This window comes from Ovis canadensis, chromosome 18 (assembly GCF_042477335.2).
Source record: "Ovis canadensis isolate MfBH-ARS-UI-01 breed Bighorn chromosome 18, ARS-UI_OviCan_v2, whole genome shotgun sequence".
NCBI classification, from domain to species: Eukaryota; Metazoa; Chordata; class Mammalia; order Artiodactyla; family Bovidae; genus Ovis; species Ovis canadensis.
The window spans coordinates 27,397,926-27,419,855 of NC_091262.1; the positions used below are offsets into that span (position 1 = coordinate 27,397,926).

A 21,930-nucleotide genomic window follows, 5' to 3' on the forward strand; every position below is an offset into this window, starting at 1 on the left:
CCTCTTTCTGTACACTCCTCACAGCCAAGTATCTACAAAGAGCAGTCTCCCCATGCTTCCCCCACTGCCTCAAGCCCTGACCCACCAATGGTGGTGCATCAAAGGCCTGCATGGTCCAGTATGACAGTCACTGGACACACGCAGCTACGTAAATGAAAATCAACAAAAATAAGGAGAAACCAGTTTACAGAAACCACATTTCAAGTGCTCCACAGCCCCACGTGGCATAGACATGGAGCATTTCCACCACTGCAGGAAGGTCTATCGAAGGTGTTGGTCTATGCCACTCCCAAAAGCTTGCTCCTCATTCTGGTCCTCCTGCTTTAATAACATCTCTCATGTACCACATGATCAAAACCTTTTATAAGGCACTGTCACTGTGGATTCCTCCTCCTTAGATGCTCCAGTCTGTACACTTCCATTCAGGGACTAAGCCTTGACACTTCTTTCTCTATCCACATCCACCCATCTTGGCAGCCAGCATCCTCAGCATGGTTCTCCAACAGCTCCTCTGTTATACCAGCGGCTTAATATTCAGTTCCCACATTCTCTCTGTGGCAGACAGTAGGCCTTTCTAAAAATGCACAGTAGATCTTATCCCCATGTTAAAGTCCATCAACGATTTCATTTGCCTTGGGGATAAAGGTCAACCTTGTCAACAGCGCAGCAACGCTTTCTGATCATGTCCTTGACAGCCATCCCCTCTAGCCACAAGGGCTTCCTGCAGCCCCCAAACATGCTTCAGCCTTTGTTCACTTCCAGGCTGTTGCTCCTTTAAGTCCCTTGGTCTAAAGCACTCTCTCCTTTTTGCTAGCAAGGTAACTCTTCTGCATTCTTCATGCTTCAGGTTAATATCACATCCTTTCACCCACACTTCAGTTCCCAACCCCAGGTTGGGTGGCTCTCCCACATATCCACCCTACACCTCTACTGACTGCATCTCCAGTTTCATCACACTGAACTGTGATGTCCTTACCATCACCCATTACCCAAGCGGGGCCAAGCACAAAGCTTGACAATGTCTAGAAATCTGATTTCTCGGTTGGCCCTTCATTAACTGTAATGGTGGTTATCTCATTGGGTACTGCAGGAAACGGAATCGGGCCTAGTGCAAAGACTTCTCTGATAAGCCACTTTTAATTAAAAGACGAAACTGTGGCATATCCTTCTAGAGCCGCTTTCTAAACTCTGATGTGTGACCCAGTTGGACAATACAATCAATATAGTTGGTCATGACCCACTATTTTAAAAGAATGAAATAGAATAGACAATATCAGAGCACATCACACACATTAATGGTGAATATTTTTCATGAAATCTTTGCTTCAGTTGTATTTATGCATATGTATGCACTGGGCCACAATATAAAGTTTCTCTCTTGCTGTAGATTATAATCACAGAAGTTGAAAAATACTCGTTTAGATAATGTTTGAGTTTTAGAGCAACATACAGTGATCTTAATGGTGTCACATTATGCATGCTCTATAATTTTCCATTTCTGTCTTCAAGTGTCTTATAATTTTCATTAACTTTTCGAAAACAACTTGCAAAATTTTTCTTACATTTAGTGTTATCAAAATTATTCTGAAGGTTATTTTTTACTCACTATGTTGAGCCCTCAGCATGTGTTTAGAGGTACAGAGACCTCTGTAGTAATCCTGTAAATGGAGGGCTTTTTGTTTCTCTGGTCAGCTCGTAAAGGAACTCCCTAAGAGCAATGCTGGGCTCAGTTACCTGGGTATGGCCCATGGAGCTCTGAACACATTAGATGCTCAATAAATGTCACTTTGTTGAGTGAATGTGCACGTAGAATGAAAGTAGTGAAAGTGAGAAAGTGAACGTCTCTCAGTTGTGTCTGACTCTTTGAGGACCCATGGACTGTACAGTCCATGGACTTCTCCAGGCCAGAATACTGGAGTGGGTGGCCGTTTCCTTCTCTGGGGATCTTCCCAACTCAGGGATCAAACCCAGGTTTCCCCACTGCAGGTGGATTCTTTACCAGCTGAGCCACCAAGGAAGCCTGCATGTGGAATGGTGTCACCATTTTCAGAAGTAAGGGCCTCCCACCTGCTACCTGATAATATACAGTCATCTGTCCATCCACCAAACCAGGGGGGAATGGGGGCATCACCACACACGCATGTTCTATCCTCCCAATGATGAGAGAAAAAACCCACCATAATTAGTACTCTGTGTAGTTAGCTCTAAAAGCCATTGTGAGTTCTAGGAAGGCCTAAAATGTTTTAGTTTGAATTACAGTTGAACTTGTTTGCACTGGGTATTACTATACCTAGAGCATTTCTATTTTCCATGAACCAGAAATAAGACAAAGATGCCATTTATGATTCTCCATGTATCCCAACGATGTGGATTGACAGTGATTAAGAAGACTCCCAGGTCTTGTCATGGACCTGGCAAAAGATCACAACCTTGACTGGAAGTTATCTGCTACAGTCAGAGCTAGGGCAGATGTCAAGTATTTTCCATTCCCCAGGGAGGACCTTGTCTCATTAATGGATTTAAGGGTGAATATTTTTCTTTCACATAGCAATTATATAGAATATAATCTCATTATGAAAATAATAAACATATATTTTTCATTCAAATTTTAAAAATGAATTTATAAAATATCATTTATAGCCTCACTATTCAATTATAAAAGCTGATACCATTTTCTTATCTAGCTTTCCAGTATTTTCCCATATATATATATATATATATATATATATATATATATATATATATATCCCTGATAGCTCAGTTGGTAAAGAATCTGCCTGCAATTCAGGAGACCTGGGTTTGATTCCTGGGTCGGGAAGAGCCCCTTGAGATGGTAAAGACTACCCACTCCAGTATTCCAGCCTAGAGAATTCCATGGACTGTATAGTCCATGGGATCGCAAAGAGTTGGACACAACTGAGGGACTTTCATATATACTTTAAAAACATTTGCATATACAATATAGACCTCCTTTCTCCCTCCACTTATCACATACCCTTTCTAAGTTTATCAATATTTTTCTTTCCAGTTTAAAGGGGTACATAAATCCTACTGAAATTAGAACCCATAATGGATTTAACTAATTCCCTGCTGATGGATGCTTGAATTGTTGCCAATTTTTCACTTTAATGAATATTTTTATAAACATTTCTATAGTTAGTCTTTGTGCTCATTCAGGTTATATGCTATTTGGAATGAGAACTTTTTACTCTGAAGGTATAGGCCATGGTTATCTTCCTTTCCATTTTTATTTATCACTTAATGTCCACTAAGGAAGACCACAGCCTTATCATTTCAAGAAAAAAACATGTCATCCTATCTTGATCTTGGCCTTGACAAAGGGAGTTTCTAAAGCAGCAGTGTGGTCCACAGGGAGAAGGTTTATCTGATTGGCGTTTCCAGCTTCTCCTCAGCTGGTCCCAGCACTCCAGGAGAACCATGGAGTCTTCCCATCTTAGACTTAATTCCTTCTGTCCATACCAAACTATGGAATATAGGCTTTATAGCATGAAGGTCATATTTGCCTTATCCTAGAAACCCAAGGTATATAAACTAAGTCAGTTTGGAAAAATTTAAAGGATGCAAAGTTTCCATTTGGGAAGCATTATGAGAATACCTGTCTCCCCCAGCTGGCAGCCCCATAAATGAAGCATTTCACAAGCTGCTTATTGGTTGCTTAATGAGGGTGCCCAACGACACCATCAAATTCCTTTCTTTTTGGTTCCTCACTTTTCCTCCTTGTGCCAATGAAAATTCAGGGTGGCACGAAGGCACAGTTAATATCAACAAAAACGCTGTGATATCCAGGGAGTGTGAGAGTATAGGTCTAAAACCTGAACAACATTTAGCAGACCTTTCTCTTGTTTACCAAAATTAAACTTCATAAGAAAAAAGACAACTCAAGGGATGATTCCAGTGATATGTACTCACCTGGTCATGATTGCACTGATATATGCACTCACCTGGTTATAAGCATCTGGTTCACTACTGAAGGAATAAAGAAAGAATACGTACCCAACAAACGGAGGAGGAGAAAAAGAACTCCCAGGGCGTAGGATTTGAGTTCAGGGCTGACTGTCCTACATGCGAAGAGACGAAGAAGAAAAAGAGATTCTTATCGCTTCACTTTAATTAACAGACCCCAGAGTCATTTGCTGCTGTCCATCAGAGCCCTTCCTTAGAAAATTGTTAATGGTTTTGTTCTTTTGCTTTTTGCACCTTCCCTGCCAAAAGTCTGAAAAATCACTGCAACTGCAGGGACAAGATAAGTTTAGGAATTTAGCAGTGTTTTTTATTAACTAAAACTAGTCATTTGAAGGATGGAATGCAAATTTGTTCCCAAAGTCTTCATTTAAAGGCATTTTGCATTTGCCAGCACAGGGAAACATCTTAAGTTGGTGGGTACATGTATCAGGGGAAATATCAATGGAGAAGACAGTTTCCCTTATGCTACTCAGATAGGCCAGAACCATAAACACCTCTGTCATTCTGCATCATTTTGTGAAATCAACTAGCATGGGTTGGTTCCCTAGATAGACCACTTGTGAAATAGTCCATTCATCTATATCCAGCTTTGGTACCTTTTAAACTGGAAAGGTACCTTTATTTGGCCTTCCCAGGTGGCTCAGTGGGAAAGAATCTGCCTGCAGGAGACGTGGGTTTGGTCTCTGGGTCAGGAAGACCCCCTGGAGGAGGAAATGGCAACCTGTCCCAGTATTTTTGCCTGGAGAATCCCATGGACAGAGGGGCCTGGTGGGCCACAGTCCATGGGGTCACAAAGAGTTGGACACGACTGAGCGACTAACATACACACAGCTTTATATAGTCACATGCCTTTGTTTTGAACTGACTCAGTGTCCCTGGCTTTGGTTTACCCACAGCAGTCCCTGAGCACGAGCTTTTCATACATTTTCTAGAACATTCTCACACTGTCTGGGATAAGAGTGACAGGAGGGGGGTTTGGAAATGATGACTGATTCCAAGTAGAGAGGCCCTCACAGCTAGTCACAGATCTCCTTTGTTAGGCCTCTTACTCTCGCAACTAGTATTGACTCAATGCTTGTCTTTCTCCTTGAGGCCAAGGACTATTTGCGTCTCATTCATTATCAGTGTGGTGTGTGACACACAGCACATGCTGAGTAATAAAACACAAACAAATGAAGTGGTTTGGTGGTAAGAATCTGCCTTCCAGTGCAGAAGTTGCAGGATCGACCCCTGGTCGGGAAACTAAGATCCCACGTGCCATGGAGAAACTGAGCCTGTGCACTCTGGAGCCCCAGCACCACAACCAGAGTCTGTATGCCACAACGAAAGGTCCTTGATGACACAACTAAGGCCTGATGCAGCCAAATAAACACTGAAAACAAAGAGCCCAGCGCTGGCCCCTACGTGACTTATTAAATAGCCGGTATCTGCACACCTGTGGATGTCCTGAGCGCTACTGTTGGCAAGTACTCTTCTGTCTGGAGTAAGAGTGGAAGTGGGCCCACTGCTCTGGGATGGGACAAGGGCTGGTGCCCATAATCTGGGCTGTGGCTCAGACCGTCTGTGCCCTTGTGTCTGCCTAGAACATCTGTGAGGGCACGTACCTCCAGCTGGCCCCAGCAGCATGGAGCTATGAGGTGTACAAGGCCCCGCCTAGGTCATTTAGGCCATCTGTTGCTGGTCCACTGAAAGGGAATCACATATTTCCTGAAAATCTCCAAGAGCTGTTTATCAAGCTGAGATTTGGACATGATTCAGGTCTCAGCTGACTTTCTGTATTTGGTCTGCAGCCACAACTACTGAGCTGGGTTTTTGCAGCAGAGTCAAGGGCAGAGAAAAAAGGGGACCAGTCATTGCTAAAGGCTGTAAAGGTCATTTTTCTTGCTTTTTGGTGCCTTTTGTGTGTCAGCTGGTACGATACAACTTCATGGGAATTCCTAGCAATGAAAATAATGCAGCCACTCCAAACCCATGCCTGAGAGATCTGATGGGTTTTTCCAGTGCATATTATATAATCATCCTCCATATATAATTTAAATTCAATAGTTCATTTCATAAACACTTCTCACATTCTTAAGAATTTTCATTATTCCACTGAGCTGTGGGACTATAATTTAACTCACTATTCCAATTCAGATTTTTCTGCTATTATAGTTAACACTGTAATAAAAATCTGTCTGCATTGAGCTTTTCTTCTTGTAGAGTATTTTCTTAAGATAAGTGGCAAGGGGTAGGGTTACCTCATAAAAAAAAAAAAAAAACCCAACGTTTTTATGGCTCTTGAACTCATATTTGCCACCTTGCTTTTATGAAACCATCACTATGTTTCTCAATGCCAGCAGAAAGGTGTGACTTTACCTGTTTTGTTAGAGCCCTGCTTACAGAACTGGGTGTGAATTTTTTAAAATTACTCTTTTAAATTTAACAAGTATAAAATGGCAATTTGCTATTGTACTATTATTGCTTCTGCACATTGAAAAAGCTTTGCTAATGACTTTATAACATAAGTACTTTGTATAAATCCTTTTCCTTGTGAATTCTAACCAAGATCAGGAAATGTAGTAGACACAGAGAGGCTGGATAAAGCAGCTGCAAATGTTACATACCAGGGCTTCCCTGGTGGCTCAGTGGTAAAGAATCTGCCCGCCAGTGTAGGAGATATGGGTTCAGTCCCTTGGTCAGGAAGATCTCCCAGAGAAGGAAATGGCAACCTACTCCGGGATTCCTGCCTGGGAAATCCCATGGACAGAGGAGCCTGATATGCTACAGTCCATGGGGTCACAAACGAATTGAACACTTAGTGACTTAAACAACAACAAAACGTATATTTGTACAGGCTGCGTCCAAGCACTTCATTCCTGCTTTTACCTCCAGCCCTTGGGGTTGAATTGGTTTGCTTAGATAACTACATCCCGGTAAGATGGATCTGTCTGCTTGGCACCTCTTCCTCTGTTAAAGATGGTCGCCAGACATGAAGCCTGCTGCTTCTGGGTTTCTCACACAAATCTAGATAACTTTGCAACTGTGGTAAGTTACTCAGAAAATTACTCAATAATTCACCCTTGAGACACCTCACCCACCCCCCAGGATAGTTCCCAAGAAACAGGGAAACCCAGAATTATGGCTGACTCTCTCCAACGATCCATCTGTACAAAAGCAGTCACTGCTTGCTTCCACGAGCCACTCAGCACTGCATCACACCTTGTCAATGACCCGTTATATCTTTATAGAGTTTGCACACACATGGTCTCAGCAGGACCCAGCCCACTGCAGGAGGCAGACAGGACCATTGACATCGCCTCCAGTTCCAGATTCAGAAACAACACTGAGCCCAAGGTCACACTGCGAATCAGTGCCCTGAGACAGGAGCCAGACCCGGGGCCTCGGCTATTCCCATGCCATTCTCATTTCACTCCCACAGTGTTGCTCTTTGCAAATATCAATGAAAGACTGCAGTACCTTTCAAATTACCTGCAGAGTCTGTTCCTGGTAGGACATGAAAGTGCAGTGTTTTTTCTTGGGCTGTGCTTTCTACTTTTGGCGTGAAAGTTGAAAATGTTAGTCACTCAGTCATGTCTGATTCTTTGCAACCCCACAGACTGTAGCCCACCAGGCTCCTCTGTCCATGGGGATTCTCCAGGCAAGAATACTAGAGTGGGTTGCCATTCCCTTCTCCAGGGGCTCTTCCCAACCCAGGGATTGAATCCAGATCTCCTGAATTGCAGGCAGATTCTTTACTGTCTGAGTCACCGGGGAAGCCTTACTTTTGCTGTGAGGTTTCTATCAAACATAACTGATTCCGACCAGCCTAGGGAAGCTGGCTTGCAAGACTCATACAGTCCCCAGAGTTCTGATTTCTGGGAGAACTGCAGACACAGCAGGGAGGGAGGCGGGGCGGGGTGGCTGGCTCTCTGGTCCCTGAGGCTATGCTTACCTGATGAGGATGATGACCGAAGGCGTCTGAGCCATGGCCCCGATCATGCTACAGACACACATCACACACAGGAAGGTGAGGAAGGCCTCTTGACACCCGGGACTGGGGCATTTTCCAGGAATCACGGTCGCGTTCTCAGGTGGGATGGTCATGAGGCATGCACAGCCAGTGAGATTCTGAAAGGGAAGCAGTCAGTCCTGTTAAGTGGGGCTATCTCCCCTCTCCAGATCTAAAGCCATCCATCAGCTGGGTCTGTCACAGCCTGATTATGCATTCTGGAGCATTTCAATAATTAGGCCTGAATCAACGAATTAGCTTTTTTGAAGGAGGCTGCAAAACACATGCTAAATAAAGGAATATTTATGGGGAGGAGAGCTGATTTCCCCGTCTCCTGTGTATTTCATTTCTATGCCCCAGAATTCCTCGATAAGCCCACACCGTAGACAAATGTCTTGCCCACCCCCCATACGATTAGAGAGGAAATCGTGCTTCCACAATGTGATAAAACACTGGCAAATTAACAATGTAATCACTTGCCAATTTGTCCTCTCTTTTGTGCAGTTATAATTACACTGAAGTGCATTAAAAGAAGGAAATCAGGTAACCTGCATATGGTTGCTGGTTCACTGCCCACCATGACACCTGGAACAAAGCATGTGCACTGTCATGTGTGAAGTTGCTGGGCTTGTGGGGCCATGAGAGGGGGCTGGCTCATGGGCGACTTCTCGAGTGGCTGAGAGAGCAGAGGGTGCAGAGATGCCAGGGAGCTTAGAGCAGATCGTGGGGAGCAAGCTGGAGACCAGCGAGGTACACTTATTAATATATGATCAGAGAGGAGAAAGCCAAGCGGCTGCATTCCATTTGATCTTTGGGTGGATTCTTGCCCAGCTGCCCCAGCTCCCCAGCACGGTCCTGGCTCATGCTCCAGAGGAGTTTCTGATGGCGAGGGGAGGAGCAAGGGCGTAGGGAAAGACAGCGCTAGCCAACAGCCAAGCCAATTAAGGTTCGATAATAATAGTGCAGAGGTCTTTAATGAATACAAAATGAAAACAATCATAAATGATTCATTGCTTTTCTTTCCAGGGCTGCTTGGCTCTCAGAGCACACGCTGGGGTAAATCCTCCTGAGGGTCAAACAAATCCTCTTTGGTTTTTACGTGCCCCCTCCTCAGCCCGTCTCCCATCCTTGCACCTCTCCTCCTCCCTCTCCCTTTCTTTCCCGCCAGACTTAGCAGATTGGGGCTCCATCCTGTATGACTGTGCCCCACAAGAAGCTTTCACCTGTGGGAAGTAGGAGGAGACACAGGGTGGGGCTGGACCCCTCTTCCTAAGCCATCTTCCCACAGCAGGGGCTTTTGTATAAATGGCCCCAATACAGCACCCAGGGGCATCTCCCGTCGTTCTGTGAAAGGTGCTGAGGCTCAGCCCCTCTGTCTCTTTGCATACATCTCTGCCCAGAGAAATCACAGATCTTCAAAACCCAGCGCTGACATTTCATTTGGCTGCAAGGCCTCCACAGACACCCCCATCTAAGCTGGCACTTCCCTCCAGGGGGACACACTCCTCACCCTATGGCAGAGACCCTTGATATCCTTCTGGAGGAGACCTTAAGCTCCTGGGATAAGAACGTGTCATTTCTGTGATCTATCAAGCGCTGTCTTATAACACAGTGCTGAGGCGCAGTAGAGGAAACTCAGCAGGAGTTTAGGATGCAAATGGGAACAGATCTTCCTCTACTTCTATCAGGAAACAGGGCTTCTCCCTGAAAGAGCCGATTCATTGGAAGAGTCCCTGATGCTGGGAAAGACTGAGGGCAGGAGAGAGAGGGAAAGATGGCGGAGGAATAGGACGGGAAGACCACTTTCTCCCTCACAAATTCCTCAAAAGAACATTTCAAAGCCGAGCAAACTCCACAAAACAACTTCTGTAGGTTGGCAGAGGACATCAGGCAACCAGAAAAGCAAACCATTGTCTTCAAAAACAGGTAGGAAAAAATATAAAAGACGAGAAAGGAGACAAAGGAGGTGGGGAGGGAGCTCCGTCCCGGGAAGGGAAGCCCATCCCGGGAAGGGAATTTTAAGAAGAGAGGTTTCCAAACACCAGGAAACACTCTCCCTGCCGAGTCTGTGGCGAGCCTTGGAAACACAGAGGGCAACATAACAGGAAGGAAAAATAGATAAATAATTAAAACCAAGAGATTATAAGCCCAACAGTAACTCCCCCAGCGGAAAAGCAGCACAGACGCCTGCATCCGCCATTGGGAAGTGGGGGCAGGGCAGGGAAGCGCGGGAGGCGCGGGCTGCAGAGCTTTGTAAGAATCGGGCAGGAACGCCCCACAAGCAACCAGAACGATCTAACTCGGGCTAGCAAACCAGACTGTGGGATAGCTACCACGCGAAAAGCTCGAACATAAGACCCCGCCAGGACCGAGCCCAGAACAAAGGACGGAATGGAAAAAGCCGGCTGCAGACCATCCCCCGCCGGGGACAGGCAGCCAGAGCCGTAAGGACTGGAAAGGGGTAATTGCAGACCCGGAGAGACTTTACGTACCTAACTGCAAGCAGGCTCCTTTGCTAAGACTTCTGGGGGTGCTGGACAGTCACAATCTGCCTCACGGGGTGCACCAGCGGTCCACCCAGAAAACTGAGCAGCAGCGGCAGAAAAGGTGACAAGCCGCGGCGATCGCGCTCGCCAAACTCCTGAGCTACTCGGACCTGGGAAGGGCACAAAGCGCAGTCCCAGCCGAATTTGTGCCTCTGAGGGCTGCCTGAGCGCCGAACCTGAGCGGCTTGGACCGGGGAAGTGCACGCAGCCTAGGGCTGGCCCCAGACGGTTCCCGGCTGAGCATCGTAGAGCCGGAGCGGTTTGTGTGCCGCAAGAAAGGACAGGTCAAGCGGGGCTGAGATACCATGTGCACACGACAGTGCTATTTGTTTGCAGCATCCCCCCTCCCCACAGCACTACTGAACTAGTGAGCCTAAAAAACCAGCAAACAGAAGAAGTTAAACAAAGGGAACCACCTTGGAAGTGATCCCACACGGCCCATAACATCAGAGAAGGGCCAGATATATTGTTGCTATTTTTAAAATCATTCCCCTTTTTTTTTTGCCTTTTTTTTCTAACTTTTTTTTAATTGTTAAGTCTTCTATTTCTCCTCTAATTTTTATTTCTATAACCTATTATTACTATTTTTTAAAAAAAAGACTTTTTTTTAAAGGCAAACACCATATATAGTCTTTGGATGGTTGTTGGTGTTTTTTTGTTTTTGTTTGTTTGTTTGTTTGTTTTTTAATAATTCCTTTTTTTTCTCTCTTCCTTTTTCCTTCTGCTTTTCTTTAATATTGTATCTTTGAAAATCCAACCTCTACTCTAGATTTTTAATTTTTGCTCTTAGGTTTTTGTTGTCAATTTTGTACATTTAAAAACCCAAACTTCACTACCCAAGTTTACCTGAGAGCAAGATTACTGGCTTGACCACTCTCTCCTCCTCTGGACTCTCCTTTTTCTCCACCAGGTGGCCTCTGTCTCTCCCCCCCCCCCCCCATCTCTTCTCTATCCAACTCTGTGAATCTCTGTGTGTTCCAGACAGTGGAGAACACCTAAGGAAACTGGTTACTGGCAGGATTTGTCTCTCTCCTACTCATTCCTCTCTCTTATCCTCCTGGTCACCTCTGTCTATTTCCTCCCTCTCCTCTTCCCCGTATAACTCTATAAATACCTCTGAGCGGTCCAGACTATAGAGCGCACATAAGGAAGTGACTACTGGCTACCTTGCTCTCTCCTCTTTTGATCTCACTGCATCTCATTCCAGTTACCTCTAACTACCCCCTCCATCTTCTCTTCTCCTTGTAAATCAGTGAACCTCTCTGAGTGTCCCTCAATGTGGAGAAACTTTTCATCTTTAACCTAGATGTTTTATCATCGGTGCTGTATAGATGGAGAAGTCTAGAGGCTACTGTAAAAATAAAACTGAAAACCAGAAGCAGGAGGCTTAAATCCAAAGCCTGAAAACATTAGAGAACTCTTGAATTCAGGGAACATTAAGCAATAGGAGCTCATCAAATGCCTTCATACCTACACCGAAACCAAGCTCCACCCAAGGGCCAACAAGTTCCAAAACAAGACATACCATGCAAATTCTCCAGCAACACAGGAACACTCCCCTGAGCTTCAATATACAGCCAGCTCAAAATTATCCCAAAACCTTTGATGTCTCATAACCCATTACGGGTCACTCCACTGCACTCCAGAGAGAAGAAACCCAGCTCCACCCACCAAAACTCCAACACAAGCCTCCCTAACCAGGAAACCTTGACAAGCCACTGATAGAACCCCACCCAAAGTGAGGAAGCTCCATAATAAAGAGAACTCCACAAATTACCAGAATATAAAAAGGCCACCCCAAACGCAGCAATATAACCAAGATGAAGAGACAGAGGAATACTCAGCAGGTAAAGGAACAGGAGAGTTGCCCACCAAACCAAACAAAAGAGGAAGAAGTAGGGAATCTACCGGAGAAGGAATTCCGAATATTAATAGTGAAAATGATCCAAAATCTTGAAATCAAAATGGAATCACAGATAAATAGCCTAGAGACAAGGATTGAGAAGATGTAAGAAAGGTTTAACAAGGACCTAGAAGAAATAAAAAAGAGTCAAAATATAATGAATAACGCAATAAATGAGATCAGAAACACTCTGGAGGCAACAAATAGTAGAATAACGGAGGCAGAAGATAGGATTAGTGAAATAGAAGATAGAATGGTAGAAATAAATGAATCAGAGAGGAAACAAGAAAAACAAATTAAAAGAAATGAGGACAATCTCAGAGACCTCCAGGACAATATGAAACGCTCCAACATTCGAATTATAGGAGTCCCAGAAGAAGAAGACAGAAAGAAAGATCATGAGAAAATCCTTGAGGAGATAATAGTTGAAAACTTCCCTAAAATGGGGAAGGAAATAATCACCCAAGTCCAAGAAACACAGAGAGTTCCAAATAGGATAAACCCAAGGCGAAACACCCCAAGACACGTATTAATCAAATTAACAAAGATCAAACACAAAGAACAAATATTAAAAGCAGCAAGGGCAAAACAACAAATAACACACAAGGGGATTCCCATAAGGATAACAGCTGATCTTTCAATAGAAACTCTTCAGGCCAGGAGGGAATGGCAAGACATACTTAAAGTGATGAAAGAAAATAACCTACAGCCCAGATTACTGTACCCAGCAAGGATCTCATTCAAATATGAAGGAGAGATCAAAAGCTTTACAGACAAGCAAAAGCTGAGAGAATTCAGCACCACCAAACCAGCTCTCCAACAAATTCTAAAGGATATTCTCTAGACAGGAAACACGAAAAGGGTGTATAAACCCGAACCCAAAACAATAAAGTAAATGGTAACGGGATCATACTTATCAATAATTACCTTAAACGTAAATGGGTTGAACGCCCCAACCAAAAGACAAAGACTGGCCGAATGGATACAAAAACAAGACCCCTCTATATGCTGCTTACAAGAGACCCACCTCAAAACAAGGGACACATACAGACTGAAAGTGAAGGGCTGGAAAAAGATATACCACGCAAATAGAGACCAAAAGAAAGCAGGAGTGGCAATACTCATAACCGATAAAATAGACTTTAAAACAAAGGCTGTGAAAAGAGACAAAGAAGGCCACTACATAATGATCAAAGGAACAATCCAAGAAGAAGATATAACAATTATAAATATATATGCACCCAATATAGGAGCACCACAATATGTAAGACAAATGCTAACAAGTATGAAAGGGGAAATCAACAATAACACAATAATAGTGGGAGACTTTAATACCCCACTCACACCTATGGACAGATCAACTAAACAGAAAATTAACAAAGAAACGCAAACTTTAAATGACACATTAGATCAGTTAGACCTAATTGATATCTATAGGACATTTCACCCCAAAACAATGAATTTCACCTTTTTTTCAAGTGCTCATGGAACCTTCTCCAGGATAGATCACATCCTGGGCCATAAATCTAAACTTGATAAATTAAAAAAAAAAGAAATCATCCCAAGCATCTTTTCTGACCATAATGCATTAAGATTAGATCTCAATTACAGGAGAAAAACTATTAAAAATTCCAACATATGGAGGTTGAACAACACACTTCTGAATAACCAACAAATCACAGAAGAAATCAAAAAAGAAATCAAAATATGCATAGAAACTAATGAAAATGAAAACACAACAACCCAAAACCTGTGGGACACTATAAGAGCAGCGCTAAGAGGAAAGTTCATAGCAATACAGGCATACCTCAAGAAACAAGAAAAAAGTCAAATAAATAACCTAACTCTACAACTAAAGCAACTAGAAAAGGAAGAATTGGAGAACCCCAGAGTTAGTAGAAGGAAAGAAATCTTAAAAATTAGGGCAGAAATAAATGCAAAAGAAACAAAAGAGACCATAGCAAAAATCAACAAAGCCAAAAGCTGGTTCTTTGAAAGGATAAATAAAATTGACAAACCACTAGCCAGACTCATCAAGAAGCAAAAAGAGAAAAATCAAATCAATAAAATTAGAAATGAAAATGGAGAGATCACAACAGACAACACAGAAATACAAAGGATCATAAGAGACTACTATCAGCAGTTGTATGCCAATAAAATGGACAACGTGGAAGAAATGGACAAATTCTTAGAAAAGTACAATTTTCCAAAACTGAACCAGGAAGAAATAGAAAATCTTAACAGACCCATCACAAGCACGGAAATTGAAACTGTAATCAGAAATCTTCCAGCAAACAAAAGCCCAGGTCCAGATGGCTTCACAGCTGAATTCTACCAAAAATTTCGAGAAGAGCTAACACCTATCCTCCTCAAACTCTTCCAGAAAATTGCAGAGGAAGGTAAACTTCCAAACTCATTCTATGAGGCCACCATCACCCTAATACCAAAACCTGACAAAGATGTCACAAAAAAAGAAAACTACAGGCCAATATCACTGATGAACAGAGATGCAAAAATCCTCAACAAAATTCTAGCAATCAGAATCCAACAACACATTAAAAAGATCATACACCATGACCAAGTGGGCTTTATCCCAGGGATGCAAGGATTCTTCAATATCTGCAAATCAATCAATGTAATTCACCACATTAACAAATTGAAAAATAAAAACCATATGATTATCTCAATAGATGCAGAGAAGGCCTTTGACAAAATTCAACATCCATTTATGATAAAAACTCTCCAGAAAGCAGGAATAGAAGGAACATACCTCAACATAATAAAAGCTATCTATGACAAACCCACAGCAAACATTATCCTCAATGGTGAAAAATTGAAAGCATTTCCCCTAAAGTCAGGAACAAGACAAGGGTGTCCACTTTCACCGCTACTATTCAACATAGTTCTGGAAGTTTTGGCCACAGCAATCAGAGCAGAAAAAGAAATAAAAGGAATCCAAATTGGAAAAGAAGAAGTAAAACTCTCACTGTTTGCAGATGACATGATCCTCTACATGGAAAACCCTAAAGACTCCACCAGAAAATTACTAGAGATCATCAATGAATATAGTAAAGTTGCAGGATATAAAATCAACATACAGAAATCCCTTGCATTCCTATACACTAATAATGAGAAAGTAAAAAAAGACATTAAGGAAACAATTCCATTCACCATTGCAACGAAAAGAATAAAATACTTAGGAATATATCTACCTAAAGAAACTAAAGACCTATATATAGAAAACTATAAAACACTGATGAAAGAAATCAAAGAGGACACTAATAGATGGAGAAATATACCATGTTCATGGATCGGAAGAATCAATATAGTGAAAATGAGTATACTACCCAAAGCAATTTACAAATTCAATGCAATCCCTATCAAGCTACCAGCCACATTTTTCACAGAACTAGAACAAACAATTTCAAGATTTGTATGGAAATACAAAAAACCTCGAATAGCCAAAGCAATCTTGAGAAAGAAGAATGGAACTGGAGGAATCAACTTGCCTGACTTCAGGCTCTACTACAAAGCCACAGTCATCAAGACAGTATGGTACTGGCACGAAGACAGACATATAGATCAATGGAACAAAATAGAAAGCCCAGACTTAAATCCACACACATATGGACACCTTATCTTTGACAAAGGAGGCAAGAATATACAATGGAGTAAAGACAATCTCTTTAACAAGTGGTGCTGGGAAAACTGGTCAACCACTTGTAAAAGAATGAAACTAGATCACTTTCTAACACCGCACACAAAAATAAACTCAAAATGGATTAAAGATCTAAATGTAAGATCAGAAACTATAAAACTCCTAGAGGAGAACATAGGCAAAACACTCTCCGACATACATCACAGCAGGATCCTCTATGATCCACCTCCCAGAATTCTGGAAATAAAAGCAAAAATAAACAAATGGGATCTAATTAAAATTAAAAGCTTCTGCACAACAAAGGAAAATATAAGCAAGGTGAAAAGACAGCCTTCTGAATGGGAGAAAATAATAGCAAATGAAGCAACTGACAAACAACTAATCTCAAAAATATACAAGCAACTTATGCAGCTCAATTCCAGAAAAATAAACGACCCAATCAAAAAATGGGCCAAAGAGCTAAATAGACATTTCTCCAAAGAAGACATACGGATGGCTAACAAACACATGAAAAGATGCTCAACATCACTTATTATTAGAGAAATGCAAATCAAAACCACAATGAGGTACCACTTCACACCAGTCAGAATGGCTGCGATCCAAAAATCTGCAAGCAATAAATGCTGGAGAGGGTGTGCAGAAAAGGGAACCCTCCTACACTGTTGGTGGGAATGCAAACTAGTACAGACACTATGGAGAACAGTGTGGAGATTCCTTAAAAAATTGCAAATAGAACTACCTTATGACCCAGCAATCCCACTGCTGGGCATACACACCGAGGAAACCAGAATGGAAAGAGACACATGTACCCCAATGTTCATCGCAGCACTGTTTATAATAGCCAGGACATGGAAACAACCTAGATGTCCATCAGCAGATGAATGGATAAGAAAGCCGTGGTACATATACACAATGGAGTATTACTCAGCTGTTAAAAAGAATTCATTTGAATCAGTTCTGATGAGATGGATGAAACTGGAGCCGATTATTCAGAGTGAAGTAAGCCAGAAAGAAAAACACCAATACTGTATACTAACACATATATATGGAATTTAGGAAGATGGCAATGACGACCCTGTATGCACGACAGGAAAAAAGACACAGATGGGTATAATGGACTTTTGGACTCAGAGGGAGAGGGAGAGGGTGGGATGATTTGGGAGAATGGCATTCTAACATGTATACTATCATGTAAGAATTAAATCGCCAGTCTATGTCTGACACAGGATACAGCATGCTTGGGGCTGGTTCATGGGGACGACCCAGAGAGATGTTATGGGGAGGGAGGTCGGAGGGGGGTTCATGTTTGGGAATGCATGTAAGAATTAAAGATTTTAAAATTTAAAAAATAAAAAACTTTAAAAAATAAAAAAAATTAAAAGTAAAAAAAAAAAAAAAAGACTGAGGGCAGGAGGAGAAGGGGCAACAGGATGAGATGGTTGGATGGCATCACCGACTCGATGGACATGAGTTTGAACAAACTCCGGGAGATAAAGCAGGACAGGCAAGCGTGGTATGCTACAGTCCATGGGGTTGCAAAGAGTCAGACATGATTTACTGACTGAATAACAAACAAGGGCTTCTCCTCAACTCAAATTGAAAATGCCACTTCCCTCTCTTCTGAGGAGAGGAAACTGATCCTTCCTCTCCCCACACCCTGAACGCTGAAGCTAAACTTTTCCAGCTGTTCATGCTCACTGCCTCCACGCTCTCGACTCACTCCAGCCAGCTTAGATTCCTACATGCAGCGATCAGATCAGCTGAGCTCACCAGCGACCTCCACAGACGACCCCTCCATCCACTCTTCTCTCCCTGGAGCCCCTTGAGTGCGTGCCTGCGACCCACTGCCTTTGTGGCTTCCACGGCTCACTCTCTGGTTTCCTTTTTCCCTTTTGCATTTTGCTTGCTGGCACCTGCCCCATCTCCTACTTGAAAATGCCAGAGCTCCTTGGGGCTGTGGTCCAGATTCTCTTCCCTTCTCGCCCCTGCACTTTTCCCTAGATTGTGTTACATCCGTGTGCTTTCTGATGGAGCTCCCCAGCTGGTGCTAGTGATAAAGAACCTGTCTGCCAATGCGGGAGACCTTAAGAGGTATGGGTTCAATCCCTGGGCCAGGAAGAGGGTATGACAAGCCACTCCAGGATTCTTGCCTGGAGAATCAGAGGAGCCTGGAGGGCTCCAGTCCACAGGGTCACGCGGAGTCGGACACGACTGAGCAACTGAGCATGCGCGCACATGCTTTCTGATGACTCTCCTAAGGTTTATCTCTAACTCACACCCATCCCAGACCCTCCCGGGATGCCCCTTCCTAAGCCTCTGAACATGCTGAGACATCAGAACTAACTCCAGGATGAGCATCCTGTACGGGATTCTGCACTGGCATCTTGGCACTACTCTACTGTCCAGAGTGGGGAACCATCTCCTTAGGATTCCCTTCCCTGCACGATGAGAGCTGGACCAGAGGAAACACAGAAGAGATTTGTAAGTGAGGCAGGGGCTATTACTCTCAGATGGTCAGACATGGGGACAGACAAATGCGGAGGTGCCCAGAAGGAGCCGGTTGGCCCTACCATCCCTGCATGCACCCACCTTTTTTTCTGACCACCCTGCTGACAACAGAGGCCCTGTGCCCACTTCTACTGACCTGGATGTAGTCTTGCTGACATCCCTGAGTACCCCCTTCATCTCACTGAGCAGCCCCCTGGGCACAGCTTCTGGGGAATTTCCCATAAGCCTCAGCCTTGCCCACCTGAACTGATACTTCTGGGGGTGTGGTGACTTTTCTCCAGTCCTTTATCTCACTTCTTCTGGATCCCAATTCCTCAACTCCGCCACGCTACATAAGTTCTATTTCCTATACTAAACCCTGTACTTCCAAGACATGTGGGTGCTGTTTTCCTGACTAAACTCTGACAGATATATATACTTCCAGCCCTCATCTCCTTTCCCTCCACTTCTCTTACCTTAGAAATGACAAACTCTATAGAAACGCAATGGTAAATTCTTGACCTCCCCCGTACTCCTATGTCAAAGCCTCCTCGTGACCGTAAGGCTAATAAAGACAGAAACCACTGTGGTTTCAATTCCTGACTTATCCATAGCTTGAGAGGACAGTATTGAATGAATGACTCAGTGAATGAATGAATGAACCCTCAAGGTCCGTGCATTTTACCATATCCAAAACAATGGCACCCCACTCCAGTACTCTTGCCTGGAGAATCCCATGGAGGGAGGAGCCTGGTAGGCTACAGTCCATGGGGTCGCAAAGAGTCGGACACGACTGAGCAACTTCACTTCAAACAACTAAACAGCAAAGACAAAACATCTCTCAAACCCTGCCCTAGTTCAGACCACCCCCATCCTTCTCTCTTTGGTCCCTCCTATAGCCTATGAGAAAAAAGAGATTTGGGGCTGGGGTCCTTAGAACCACGTGGACTCAGAGAGTGCTCAGGTATAAACAGGAAACAGGCCCATCCATAAGGGGCTGGCTTAGACCCCAGGAACTGAGTTCTGACTCCCGTAGCCTTTAGGACTGTGATGTGATCAGCCCTCTGAATGAACTGTGTGACTGGTGAACTCTGTTTAGTTTAACGAGTACTTTGTAATTGGGACCTTCACCCAGTCTTAGATTTCTGTTCTGCACCTAGGCTGTGGCTCAACTGTATTCCATTCACCATAAGAGGAAACTGCCTGGACCTCCTCTGCTCTGAGATGTGAAAATCCCCTTCTGAAGAGGGGCTTCCCTTGATCGGGCCGTGATCGTGGCCCTACTGGAATGGTACAGAAATAAGATGCCTTTATCTCCGCGACTACCCAGTCCATATGGTCCAGGTGAGGCGAACGTGTCCAGAAAGGCACGATCCCGTGAATGGTGTGAGTGAACGGCGGGGCCAAGCCATCCTGGGATGTGCAGCCAAGGCAAGGGGAGGGGTGAGCGCACAGAGCCAGGGAGAATGGGACAAGAATGGACCCAGGGCAGGCTGGGGTGGCCGGACAGAAATGAGGCACTTGTTGGGCTATAGGCGCTAGGAGAGGGGAGAATGGGTCCGTGACCAGTGACGATACTGGCTTGCCCTGGTGCCAAGGAGAGAAGCTGGAAATGGATGTGTGTGCATGCTCAGTCACTTCATTCCTGTCCGACTCTTTGAGACTCCATGGACTGTGGCCCACCAGCCTCCTCTGTCCATAGGATTCTCCAGGCAAGAAAACTAGAGTGGCTTGCCATGCCCTCCTCCAGAGAATCTTCCTGACCCAGGGATCAAACCCATGTCTCCTGCTTTGCAGGTGGATTCTTTACCCACTGGCCACCTGGGAAGCCCCCTGAAAATGGATGGGTCCCTCCCAAAGGACCTAGGCAACTCTGTACTCATTTATTCAGATTAACCCCATTTGAGAGGAGCTGTGAAAGAGGCTGGGGAGGAGGTAAGCACTAGTGATCTGAGTGGGAACTTGGATGGGTTTCCCTCTTGGTTACAAGAGTCAATTCGACAGGATGAACAGAAAACGCAGGTGGTCCCAAGGCCTAGGATACAGGCTGGAACATTCCTAGGACCCTGCCCACAGAGAATCCAAGGGTAAATGTTAAGCTTAAGTCCGATGGCAAGGGATGGAAAAGGTCCTTTATTTGGGCCCAGGTGATACAAGAGACTGCAGATCGATCTAGAAACTTCCCTTCAGATGTCCCAGTGTGGTGGAAATAATTATCCCAGGGTGCATAATTGGAAGAGAGGACTTTCCAGCACTGGGGCTTCACCCTACGATCCCAAGTGAGCAGGGAGGAGTAGGACAGGCCTTTGCTGGTGTTGACCAGGTACGCAGGTTAATTGAGACCTGCGAGAGCCCCAACCACTGGGAAGCCTGAAAATGCAGAGACAACCTGGGCAGCACAGACTCAGTGCACATGAGTCAGAGCAAACTCTGGGAGACAGCAACGCACTGGGAAGCCTGGCGCGCTGCAGTCTACGGGGTTGCAAAGAGTCGGACATGACTGAGCGGCTGAACAGCCACAACCTGGGTATGAGGGAAGGAGAGGCTCGATGGTGGGGATCTGATTCTCCCCCTGTGTGTACATCAGTCCAGAATGCAGGTGGACCTTGGCAGCTGCCTGCAGATGGTCACATCCTGCATAAAGCGGCAGCCCCCTCATGCTGTCCTTGGTGGCCCCCAATATATTTAACTATGAAGAAAGCACATTAGGCTCCAGGAGAGGAGTTTACCATCCCTGACCTGGCAAATGTCTGGTTTTCCATCTGCCTGGCAAAGGAACGTCTTCCCAGGCTGCCATTCTCTGGAGGAGAACTATGTGAGAGCTGGAGTCTCTGCCTGGTACCGTGCATGGGGTGGCAGGACCAGGCTTTCCTGCCCTGAGAGATCTCAGTGATAACTAGATGGCCCCACTACGCACAGAGGAGCTGGCCTGACAAGACTGGGAAGCAGTGGTGGTGGACCTGGCGAACAGGGAGGGATTTGCTCGGAAATTCTACGAGAATGTATCCTACAGGCAGACTTGCCCGGGCATAGAATGACATAAGTCCAATTCCAGTCACAACCATGCCTGCAAGAGCTAAAGTTTTCATTCACCTGAATGCCCATCAATAGGGGTTGGTTAGATACACTCCAGTAGGCTCACACAATGGAAAATTATGCAGCTGTAAAAAAGGTGTCAGCGTGTTTCTTACACACTAACATGAAAAAACTCCATGATAAACTATTAACAACAAAAAAACCCCACAAGTAACAAGCTACAGTACAAAACAGATAACCAACAAGGACCTCCTGTTCAGCATAAGGAACTAAATATATGCACACGTTTTCCGTGTACTTTTTCTGTACACTTTACTGAAAATAA

The 21,930-nt window shown here is 44.3% G+C and overlaps 1 protein-coding gene across 7 annotated transcripts in view; it reads right to left on the reverse strand.

Moving 5' to 3' along the window:
• The window catches only part of SLCO3A1 (solute carrier organic anion transporter family member 3A1), a 402,740-nt gene that overhangs the window by 36,515 nt on the left and 344,295 nt on the right, over positions 1-21,930 (reverse strand). For all 7 annotated transcript variants that reach the window (XM_069559256.1, XM_069559257.1, XM_069559255.1 and 4 more), the window contains 2 exons: positions 7,919-8,094; positions 4,015-4,079 (listed from right to left, as the gene is read on the reverse strand). In XM_069559256.1, coding sequence (XP_069415357.1) covers positions 4,015-4,079; positions 7,919-8,094 — 241 coding nt within the window. The remainder of the gene's footprint in view (positions 1-4,014; positions 4,080-7,918; positions 8,095-21,930) is intronic.